The 12,682-nt window shown below is 38.1% G+C and overlaps 1 protein-coding gene across 3 annotated transcripts in view; it reads left to right on the plus strand.

The window, feature by feature from the left end:
• Nucleotides 1-10,750, plus strand: part of il15ra (interleukin 15 receptor subunit alpha) — a 39,514-nt gene extending 28,764 nt beyond the window's left edge. For all 3 annotated transcript variants that reach the window (XM_031899060.1, XM_031899059.1, XM_031899061.1), the window contains 5 exons: nt 486-644; nt 830-970; nt 2,600-2,632; nt 3,498-3,555; nt 7,194-10,750. In XM_031899060.1, coding sequence (XP_031754920.1) covers nt 486-644; nt 830-970; nt 2,600-2,632; nt 3,498-3,555; nt 7,194-7,356 — 554 coding nt within the window. In that variant the 3' untranslated portion in view covers nt 7,357-10,750. The remainder of the gene's footprint in view (nt 1-485; nt 645-829; nt 971-2,599; nt 2,633-3,497; nt 3,556-7,193) is intronic.
• Nucleotides 10,751-12,682: the final 1,932 nt, after the last annotated feature.

Here is a 12,682-nt window from a genome sequence, read left to right on the forward strand (position 1 = left end):
CCAAGTTAAATGGCAGCTGCAATCTTAAACAAACATAGGGAGCTTCTTACTCAGGTATGGTAATGCTTTCTGCAGAATATAGTGTTCTAGGAGGCACTAATGTGGAGAATCTGTTGACAGCAAAATGCCAAAATGACTTTTGTTCTCCTTTAAACATACCCAGTAGCCCCCAAGGCCCCTTACATGATTTATTTTACTCTGTGAAATAAAAGGAGCCAACTGCGCTATGCAAAAGATTAATTCGATATAAACATTCATGTGGCAAAAAATATTTTACACAAGCACATGATAGATTTATAGGGTTTAAAAACCCAAATAAAACATGTCACTCTTTTCAGCTTTGACTGAAACGTGCCAAAAAATTGCTTTTTGTCTCCCATCAACGTTAATAGGAAGCAACAAATGAAATTTAGATTTGACTGTATGCTCATATCAAAAGACCTTTAGTGATTATACACATTTTTGTTATACACATTTATATATAGAACCATGTGCTCCAACATCACCTATGTCTGCTGAAAATGGTGTGAATACAAGAGCACAAGATATCTCTCCACAAAGTGAGGACTCACCTCCTGGAACTATTATTGCACATGGATCTCTGGAACACAGCACTCCCAATGGGCAGATAACTGGCAGTTCAGGCAAGTAGTAGGTGCTTTTATTGCACACGATTTACTACTATGATATAATAATGACTATTTAATTATTTTAGGATTTGTAGAAGAACTCTGATTGTTGCTTTTAATTTTATTTTTAAAATACTTTACATACATACCTAAAGCGTATTCTACTCTGTATTTATGTATGTATATATGTTTGTATATAGAGCCAGAAGCCTTAACATTTCAAAAGAGTACTGGAACATCTGCACAAATTGATACTACAAAAGGAATGCTACCTACCACACAGCCAGAACAACTTGTATCCAAGCCCCCTGAACTTACCACTGGACAGACTGATCAGTTAGGTAGGTATTGTACTTATATGCCTTTATTAATTCTAATTATCCTTTCTTTCTCTTAATGTACACAACCCAAGAAATGAAATATACTAGTATATTTTTTTGAAAAGAGCAATTAATGGTACTGAACACAAAAACAGTTGTGCTAAAAATTGTAATGTTTTAAAAAAAATTAAGAAATAAAACTCTCCTGGTTTTAGGTCATATTATTTCACCTTTCCTATAAGCTATAGGTGGAGCATCTAGATAAATTCCATTTCAGTGCTTATCTTTAAATGTTATTGTACCTTTTCTATAAGCTATAGGTGGAGCATCTAGACTGATTCCATGTCAGTGCTTATTTTTATAGTGGCCAGTTAAGTCCCCTTAATTAGTATTGCAATGCAATGGAAAGCAGCTGACCATAAGCAGTGAACATTGTTGGCATTGCTAAAAGTAAGAAAAATTTAATCAGAGGGCTTATTTTCCCACATCTTAATCAAATGAAGTGTTGAACCTTCTGGTAACTAGGTAACTGACTTGTAAGGGTCACCCCAAGCTTTTTGGCCTCTTAAGTGGAATATAGGCAGGACAACTTCTACCCCTAGGTCTGTACACTCAGGTGCCTAGTTTGGGGTAGTGCACCCAGGACTCTAGTCCTTCTTGATGGTGTTTCGAACTGCTCACTAGCTACTCTACTCCCATCTATCACTCTTGGAGTATTCTATAACAAAGAATAAACCTCATCACTAACTAACCCTGCGTTTGCTTAGGCCCCAGTCTTCTTCCCTCTATGCCCAGTGGAAAATCCAGGAAGAAAAATCCAGAGCACATGTGCACTTTAGCTTATAATTAGAAACATAGGTTTAAGATTTTGCTTCACCCTAAAGCAACCTAATAAAGTAGAAATGTTTAATAAAAGCTCTATGTTGCTGATTATTTGGATACAGGGATTTAAAATGTCACTTTCAGACATTGTCTCACTAAGAAACAGAATGATTTAGCTCTTTAACAAGAGAATGCATTAATATATTGGTATGTTAATGCATATATTATCAAATACATCATTCTTTCTAAACTGCTTCTGATGAACTGTCAAAGGAAACAAATATATTTGATAGAAGAGAAAAACAATGATAGATATGAAATAAATATGGCAAATTTGATTATTTTCTTCTCCAATTTGCATATTTGACAACTGAATAAAAAGAACCTAATAATATGTTTGTATGTCTAAGGGTACAAATAATAAACTGATGTATATAATGGATATGATTGCCTTATCTTACTGGCCACCTACTCAAATTAGGAAGGAAACCCAACTCTCATGCGTCTCATGCATTCATTTGGCTGTTGGCCCTGGTAAAACTGACTGACTGGGTAACTGACTGGACTGACTGACTGGGAGCACTAAAGGGTCAGGTGGTTTTTGCTCAAAAATATGACCCATAGCTGCCCTTAGTGTTTCCTACATGACTATGGGACAATTGCTGCTTTGTATGATTTGTATGCTCTAAATAACCTTATGTGCCAGTGCTCTAGCTCTAAGCATTCATAATTTTCTTAAACTTGGCTTTATAACTGTATTCTGGCAGAGACCCTCTTGTACATTTAGAGCAATTCCTATTAAAAATTCCAAAACATTTTTCTTTGCAGAAAAGAAGCTGTTGCCGGGGTATATCTCAATAGGTAAGAAGTAACGCCAGCCATCAACCCAAGTATTTGTAAAAAAACTGCACTTATTAAAATATGATACACAAGCACTCATGCCTAGCTACTTGGCTTCAGTGTTTCAGTTGTGCATTGGCAGGTGTCACAATGTGCCAAGCACTCAGGCACAAGGGAGCCCAGAAGTTAACACTACTATGACTGTGGTATACACATGGATCCCTTAGTACAATGCGCCCAGATAAATTACATTTTGTGACAATTTGACTAAAGTGTGTACAGCAGTGATCCCCAACCAGTGGCTTGTGAGTGACATGTCACTCACCAACCCTTCTGATGTTGCTCCCAGTGGCCTCAAAGCAGGATTCTATTTTTGAATTTCTGACTAGAAGACAAGATTTGGAGGCATAAAGACCATGTGTACTGTCAAGCAGAGCCTCCTGTAGTCTGCCAGTCATCATCGGGCTATCAAATAACCAATTACAGCCCTTACTGGTCATCCCCTAGGAAATGTTTTCATGCTTGTGTTGCTCCCCAACATTTTTTAAATTTAAATGTTGCTCACGGGTAAAAAAGGTTGGGGACCCCTGGTTTACAGCAATGGGATCATACTTATGCATGCATCCATATTAAAGGCAAAACATTCCTATTTAATGTTTAAATTACCTTTTAGCGGAATTAATGTATGCTGATTGAAATTAAGGAAAGATAATAATAATACATCCGAATACGTCTGAATAGTACGTCCTAATCCTATTCTCTAACCAGTACAGATGTTGGTCCCTCCAATATTTGGTGGGCCCAAAAACCACTGCATTTTGGGTAGAAAATATACACTAATATTTTACACTTTTAACAATCTTTTATGGTTGGTTCATTTTTTCAGGAAGTGTTGCCTGCATTTCCATCATTGTCATTTCTTTGATCCTCTTCTTAAAATACCGGTAAGTATTCCCTAACACATCTCTTGTGACATTAGGGCTCAAGTAAGGAAGGACCAAAAAGTGCATACTACGCTATGTACTATGTACAAATACATAAAGGGATATTATAGGGCTGATTCAAATTCAGTTAAAATTTAATTTTTTCTTAAGTGCAAATATATTATATTTGAATTTCTACATAATTTACCTTAAAGTTCTAGTGGGTGATAAATCTCCAACTTCCCATAGCCCATGGTTGTGGTCTGTGTGAAAAGATACCTTAATAGAAGCAGAAGTATCTCTGTTTTAACAAGAATTAATCTGGAACCTTTTAGCAAATTGTAGCTAAAGGCCATTGTCTGCCTTGTGCACTATTACAATTAGTTCCTTATTTATTGTAGTGAGAGGTAGCTTAAAAGATTAAATTATATCGTGCCTTAGTTACAACCCCTGAATGGCCAACCTTCCCCATCCCAAACTATACCACTGTGTTCCCCCAAAACTGCCCTATATGCACTAGCTGTTCCCAAGAAGCAAAGTGTTGGTGTTGTGGGCACCATCTTGCTACTTAAAGGAATACTGTCATGGGAAAATATGTTTTTTTTCAAAACACATCAGTTAATAGAGCTCCTCCAGCAGAATCCTGCATTTAAATCCATTTTAATTTTTTTTTTTTTTTTTATATTTAATTTTGAAACGTCACATGGGACTAGCCATATTCTTCATTTTCCAGGGTGTCACAGCCATGTGACCTGTGCTTTGATAAACTTCAGTCACACTTTACTGGGAGCTGTAAGTTAGAGTGATATCAACCCTCTCCCAGCAGCCGATCAGCAGAACAATGGAAAGGGAGCAAGATAGCAGTAGATTTCAGAATAGCACTCAATAGTAAGAAATCCAAGTCTGGCTTGGGACTCCTCCAGTTACATGGGAATAAGCGAAACAATAGGTTACCTGAAAGCAGTTCTAATGTGTAGCACTGGCTCTTTCTGAAAGCTCAGACACATTACATTACATTATTAACATTTATTTATAAAGCGCCAACATATTCCGCAGCGCTGTACAATAAGTGGGTTACATACATTGGACATACAGAGTAACATATAAAGCAATCAATAACCGATACAAGAGGTGAAGAGGGCCCTGCCCAAAAGAGCTTACAATCTACAAGGAGAAAGGGTTGAGACACAAGGTGTGGGAATGGGCATGACCAGAGTTGTGAGAGGTGGGGCACAGGGTATTGCTAAACTAGATTAGGGTAAGCCTCTCTAAATAAATGTGTTTTTAGAGATTTCTTGAAGGCAGAGAGATTGGGAGAAAGTCTGACAGTTTGTGGGAGCGAATTCCAGAGAAGGGGGGCAGCCCTTGCAAAGTCTTGAATGCGAGCGTGTGAGGAGGGAATGAGAGAGGAGTTGAGGAGCAGGTCAGTAGAGGAGCGTAACAAGCGGGTTGGATGGTACCTAGAGATGAGTTCAGAGATGTAGGGTGGGGCAGAGTTATGGACTGCTTTAAATGTGAGGGTCAATAGCTTGAATTTTATTCTGGATGGTAGGGGAAGCCAGTGCAGGGATTGGCAGAGCGGCATGGCAGAGGAGGAGCGGTTGGAGAGGTGTATGAGCCTGGCAGCAGTATTCATTATGGACTGGAGAGGGGACAGTCTTTGGAGGGGAAGGCCAATTAATAGGGAGTTACAGTAGTCCAGGCGAGATATTATAAGAGAGTGAATAAGAATTTTGGCAGCATCTTGGGTGATAAATGATCGGATTTTGGAGATATTTCTTAGGTGAAAGTGACATGATTTGATAAGTGATTGGATATGAGGGGTGAAGGACAGGACAGAATCAAGGATAACCCCAAGGCACCGGGCCTGGGAAGATGGGGTGATGGTAGAATTGTTAACCGTTATAGATACCTCGGGAACAATGTGGGCGTTGGATGGGGGAAAGAGAACCAGTTCAGTTTTAGAGAGGTTTAATTTCAGGTAACGTTGGGACATCCAAGTGGAGATAGCGGACAGGCAGGAAGAGACGCGAGTTAGAAGCTCTGGGTTGAGATCAGGAGAGGAAAGATAGATCTGAGTATCGTCAGCATAGAGGTGGTACTGAAAGCCAAAAGAATTGATTAGTTTGCCAAGTGAGGAGGTATAGAGAGAAAATAGTAAGGGGCCCAGGACAGAGCCTTGAGGAACCCCGACAGAAAGAGGCAAGGGAGAAGATGATTCCCCATTGTAAGAGACACTGAAGGATCGATCTGAGAGATAAGATGAAAACCAGGATAAGGCAGTGTCACGAAGGCCAAGAGAGCGGAGAGTCTGGAGGAGAAGAGGGTGATCCACAGTGTCAAAAGCAGTATTAGTAGCGAGTAGTGTTTTTTGGCTTTAGCCGAAAGGAGGTCATTTGTTAGTCGGGTTAGAGCAGTTTCTGTGGAATGTTGTTGTCTAAAACCAGATTGTAGGGGATCCAGGAGGTTATTGTCAGAGAGGAATAGCGCCAGTCGGTTGTATACTAGGCGCTCAAGCAGTTTGGAAATGAATGGGAGCAGAGAGATAGGTCGGAGGTTAGTAGGATTGGAAGGATCTAGGGAGGGTTTTTTCAGAATAGGGGTTACCAGTGCATGTTTCAGTTGGGAGGGAAAGATTCCAGTAGAGAGCGAGAGATTAAATAGATGAGTTAAGGATTTAATAAGACAGGGGTTGGCATTACGTAGAAGTTTGGTAGGAATGGGATCAAGCGGGCAGGTAGTAAGGTGGGAGGAAGACAGCAGTTTTGAGACTTCCTCTTCAGTCACAGGGGAGAAGGAGCCAAGAAGAGACTGGGGAGCATGTAGGGGGGGAGGGGAATGGTTATGGGGATTTAGTTGTGCAATGTCACTTCGGATGGTGTCAATTTTATTTTTAAAGTGCTCAGCAATAGCTTGAGCAGTGACTGAAGCACACGGAGGGGGCGGACACGACACAGGCACAATGCACTGACATGGCTGCCTACACACCAATATTACAGCTAAAAAAATACATTTGTTGGTTCAAGAATACAATTTTAAATGGTAGAGTAAGTTATTTTCCCTGTAAAGAGTGTAATTTAGAAATAAAAAGTATACCATAAAAATCATAACATAATTCCATTAAGGATTACTTATATCTTAGTTAGGATCAAATACAAGGTACTATTTATTATTTTTTGAGAATATGTAGGGCAAATGTGACATTTTGGTGTAGCAATGTGGTGCACTTTGGGAGATGGACACTCCAGCAGCCATAACTTAATAACATGGGTTTTGTTTTAGCTTTTAGCTCAGGCTCTCTTCAGTGTTTCTTTGTGTGCCATCTATACATTACTCCTACATTTCTATTTCATAAAAGAAAGAAGGGTCTTGATTAAGACATTTAGAATTGTGGGAGAGTTAATTACAGGTTGTACAGTCAAATGATAAGGTAGCATTTTGTTCAAGGGATAAGAGTATAAATACATAATTCAGCTCCATACTTAGTTTTGTAACTGTAACTGTTTCTATAACAGGGACCAACGTTTTGCACCTTATCTTTACAGAAACCCAAACTAATTAGAGTAGGGACCCATTTGGCTCCTGAACCATAAGTTAAGAAAAACTGTTGTAACTAAATTCAAGAAACTGATATATTTATATGTATACATTTTCTGCAGGCATTGTGCAGCTTACGAGCCTGACCTAAGGCAGACAGCACAAAGTCTTCCATATGATGGCATTTCTGATGAAGTTTGTGCCGAACAGCTGGAGTGCCTTAATATGGATTCCATTTCCTTGCATCCCACTTTTGCAGATAATACAGAAGTGACATATCTGTAAGAACGCATTAAGACTCCAGGTAGATAAAATGCGTAGAAGGACTTGTATAAGAAACCCATGCCAGTTCCAATATTCACAACTTCCTGATGGGTTCTAAACAGTATTGCCATGTGTTCAAGTAATAGATGCCACTTAAATATATGTGAAATGAAAAAAATGGACTGGATACAAATGGAGCAGAGTATCTGTAAATATTACAATTTGAAGAAGTGCATCCTTACAGTAGAACTAGTATGAATTTGAAGAGGAGACATCTGAAGAGGAGACAAGCACAATATTATTATTATTATTATTATATGTAATGCTAAAGTTCATGTAATAGGACAGCATTCTCAGATGCCACTTCCAAAGGTTCAACCATGGAACAGGAAGACTATTCGCTAGAAATGAACGTTTATTAATTGTTAATATTAGGTCAGTACTCAGTTAGACTGAGAGTCAGTTGAGTGGCAATGTACTGCAAGCTCCTTGGTACTCTCCCCAGTCCCTTCCTAATCTCACAACTAACCAACAGTCCCTTCCTGATCTCACTAATAACCTACAGTCCCTTTCTAATCTCACTACTAACCTACAGTCCCTACCTAATCTCACTACTAACCTACAGTCCCTTCCTAATCTCACTACTAACCTACAGTCCCTACCTTATCTCACTACTAACCTACAGTCCCTTTCTAATCTCACTACTAACCTACAGTCCCTACCTAATCTCACTACTAACCTACAGTCCCTACCTAATCTCACTACAGTCCCTACCTAATCTCACTACTAACCTACAATTCCACCCTGATTTCACTAACCTACAGTGCCTTCCTAATCTCATTATTAACCTACAGTCCCTTCCTGATCTCACTATTAACATACAGTCCTGTCCTGATATCACTACTAATCTAGAGTCCCTTCCTGATCTCACTACTAACCTATAATCCCTTCCTAATCTCACTACTAACCTACAGTCCCTTCCTCATTTCACTAACCTACAGTGCCTTCTTAATCTCACTACTAACCTACAGTCCCTTCCTCATTTCACTAACCTACAGTGCCTTCTTAATCTCACTACTAACCTACAGTCCCTTCCTGATCTCACTATTAACATACAGTCCCATCCTGATATCACTACTAACCTACAGTCCCTTCCTAATGTTACTACTAACCTACAGTCCCTTCCTAATGTTACTACTAACCTACAGTCCCTTCCTGATCTCACTATTAACATACAGTCCCATCCTGATATCACTACTAACCTACAGTCCCTTCCTAATGTTACTACTAACCTACAGTCCCTTCCTAATGTTACTACTAACCTACAGTCCCTTCCTGATCTCACTATTAACATACAGTCCCATCCTGATATCACTACTAACCTACAGTCCCTTCCTAATGTTACTACTAACCTACAGTCCCTTCCTGATTTCACTACTAACCTACAGTCCCTTCCTAATCTCACTACTTACCTATTAGTGTAGGTTGAAACAGTAGCACCCATCATTTTAATTTATTAATAAATCTGTATTCTGCTACTAGATAGCAGAAAAACCCCTCCAACATAAAACCAGTCCTCTTGTGTTCTTGTTACGCCCATTAAAATGAGCTACATTACCACAAAGCCAATAGCGTCCACAGACTTCTTAGGGTGAAGACACACTGGGCTTCTAGCAGCAGCTACTTTTTCATGAGAATTGCCTCTGCTAAAACACACGTAGAGACAATTTTTCAGTAAATGATTATCATTGGCTGCTATTAGTAGCTCTATGTGTCTTCACCCTTAAACCAATGTCACACTAGCAGATAAGCAGTTATTACTTGTGAATGAACAGAAAAAGCTCTTTGTTTTTAATTTATTGTACAATAGGCTGCTTACTATTTCTAGGATGTGGCAGCAATTGATTTCCTGGTGTGATATGGCAAGGAGTCTATTGCAGCTACTGCAGATACTGCACTTTATAGCAAAGATATAGACATGCACCCAAATGACATGTTTATTTTTAGGTGTTTATTTTTGTTCTCTTAAATGAACCCTTTTAGTGACAGTATTTGGCTGTCTAATCTAGCTAGTGCTTAAATACTTAAATAATACTATGCTGCATAAAGTAGAGACCAGTGCATGTCACATTTTTGAAACCCAGGCCTGCAACCCACATTTTGTACCTGCTTAGACCTGCAACCTAATTTTCTGCCTGCTGACCTCCATTAAATCAGCTGTTGCTACAAACAATGTGACATCATCAGAAGTGGACCATAAAAAATGGGGAAAAAATAAGAAGTAATAACCTCACCATATCTGCATGCCCTACTTGCAACAGATCACCTGCTTTGTTGTGGGTAACCAACAGGTATCCCACCCACTGCAGGGCTCAAGTACGGCGCACATAAACCTATTAGATTGTTAAAGGCTTAGTAACACCTGATAATGAAAATGCACTAAAATGATTGTGTTCACTTAGGAACAGTTTTACTCAAACACTGAGTGTAAATATTTTTTTTTCCATCTACAGGATAAAATATTTAGATTTTGTTTTCAGGGCAAAATGCAGTTCTGCACCCCTCTCTAGGTTTTTTTGTTGCTGAAATCTGCTTGCCTGTTATAAGATGGCAAAACTACAAGAACTTGGCACTAAAATAGTTTTGCTTGCGTGGAAATATCCTTTGTCATTTCCAATGCTGTTACTAGTACTTTTACATGCTTTTATTAACCCTTCTTACCAGCAAGTATTGGTAAACCAGTAGCTTAGTAAGGGGACAACACACAGTAACGAGGTGTGTGTGAAAGTCGTACGAAATGCACTTGTTTTGTATCAAAACTCTTTATAACTTTCAAAAAGTTAATTCCATTGAACTCAGTGTTATGTACAGTCTGCACATCATGGCGCATTACCCTGCGGCTGTATAGAAACTAATAACCTTTTTGTAGCTATTACTATTTAAAACATGTATTTATAAAGCACCTACATATTTTGCAGTTCAGTACAATGGGCGTGTACACTAAACATACCAAACTACATACAAACCAAACAATAATAATACAAGAGCGGAAGAGGGCACTGCCTAAAAGAGCTTACATTCTAAAAAGAGCTGACAATCTAAAATACAGTACTTTAAATTTTATATATAACTGCAATGTGTGCAATCCTATTGTTTGTAGCTTTTCAGCAAAAGGGAATATGAATGATCCTTTACTCTCTCTTTGTTAAGAACAAATTACACTAATGTAATGCAAACGTCCTGTTAGTGGGGTTCTAAAAATTATGTCTCTTATGTTATTCAAGTGATATTTATGCATGCATTTTATTTTTGTAACAATATATGTGTTTTAGGCATTTAGGTGAAATTAAATACTGTATATATTTTCACATATTTATCTGGTCATTAAAAAGGGTCATACCTTGTAAAACAAAAATATAAAAATGTTTGCATATAAACTAGGGGGCTGATATATTAATCCATGTTACCACTTGTAAAAAAAAGAAAACAAGCTGTTCATACTTACAAATCACTTTCAGAAGTGCTATCTCCTACCCAATCGCTTTACCAAATCTATGAGTGCACAGAGAACAGAACTGCATTAGATTTAACAGAATACTTGCCCTTTTACTTTCTAAATCAGAAGCTTCAAACTGAACTCTTAGGAAAGAAGTGAATTTGACTACTTAAAGCAGGTTGGTTCAGGTCTGACTGATTGAAACCATTTATCAAAAAAGATCATTTTTTTTTTTTTGTTTAAAACACTTCTTGACTGTCAAGAACATTTTCCAGACACTAAGGAAAGTGTTGAGAAAAAAAAACTGCCTGGGAATCCAGTAGGAACTAGAGATATGTGGGCTGCGGGTTCGGGCAGCCCTTGGCACACCATTTGCGACTTTACACTGCCGGGCTTGTGGCTTTATAGGCGCACGCCCCTCACCCTGCCTCTTTTGTGTCATCACCAGCGGAGAAGACTGGGTATATAAATAGAGGGGAGAAGAGTCAACTGAATAAAATTGTGGAAAAAACTTTAATACCTTGTCTAAGACAACTCCCGTTCACTTCTTTATGAACTTGCAAGCTTTTAGATAACAAAGTGTGAAACCATAATTTGAATAATAGTAGTTTAAGTGCAAAAAAAAAATCAAATCATGAAAAAAAAACAAAAAACGCTTGGTTGGAAGTTTAGTTAGGACCCGAGCATTGTGGATAAATGCCAATACATTATCCATTGCTTAGTGTTTGAAAAGCAATGTTGCTGATTACATGGGATGTTACTGATGATACTTTAAAGAATGGGGAGCACTCCAAAAGTAGGAGACGATACCTGGGTGCAAGAGCTTAAATAAATTGTACACAAGCAAAAATGTCGGCACTCACAGGGTTTGCACAAAAAGAAGTAAAGACTTGATCAATGCAAAAGGTGAAGTTTATTTATCCTACGTTTCAGTTCCTTACTGGAACCTTTCCCTGAGGAAGGTTCCAGTAATGGACTGAAACGATGGATATATCACTTTTTTTTCATAATAAAAAAAAATAAAAATATATATATATATATATATATATATTTCAATCCAAATGGTGTCCGCACTCCAAGGCTCAATATTCTGCGGGGTGCTAGCCAAAATTATGTCTGTATAGAAAATAATCATCGGTCCTTATTAAGACCTTTCTCAAGGATTCTCATCCTTGAGAAAGGTCCTAATAAGGACCGAAACGTTGGTTTTAACAATATATCTACAATAAAAAAAATTTTGATGAAACATTGAAGGGTGTGCTGGCCACAGATGATTATTTTATATATATATATATATATATATATATATATATATATATAAACTTTTATATATATGTTAATGAAAGTTTCTTAGTGGTTAAAAAAAAAACAGTGACACCGAAAAATGAAAATGTTTTAAAGTAATTCAAATATAATGTATCGCTGCCCTGGTTAAACGGGTGTATTTGCTACAGAAACACTACTATAGTTTATATAAACAAAGATACGGTGTAGCCACAGGGGCAGCCATTTAAGCTGAAAAAAACAAAAACAGCACCGGTTACATGGCAGATACATTGTGTAGAATACAATGGGAATCTTCACAGCGTATCTCTTATCTGCTATGTAACCTGTGCCTTTTCTCCTTTTTCAATTTGAATTAATACACCCATGGCTACACAGCATGGAAAGCAGTATCTGTCTGTCTCTACTCATTCCCTCTTCACCTTTCCCTGACTACTTAAACCATTGAAACACTGGGATTAATAGACATGAGAAGAAAGTAAAGGACAGAAGCCTGCAAGGCATGGTGGGAACTGGAGTCTTTAATAGAGTCAATTTTAGATACACTGATGTGGCAACAGTCTGAAA

Source organism: Xenopus tropicalis, chromosome 3 (genome assembly GCF_000004195.4).
Source record: "Xenopus tropicalis strain Nigerian chromosome 3, UCB_Xtro_10.0, whole genome shotgun sequence".
NCBI classification, from domain to species: Eukaryota; Metazoa; Chordata; class Amphibia; order Anura; family Pipidae; genus Xenopus; species Xenopus tropicalis.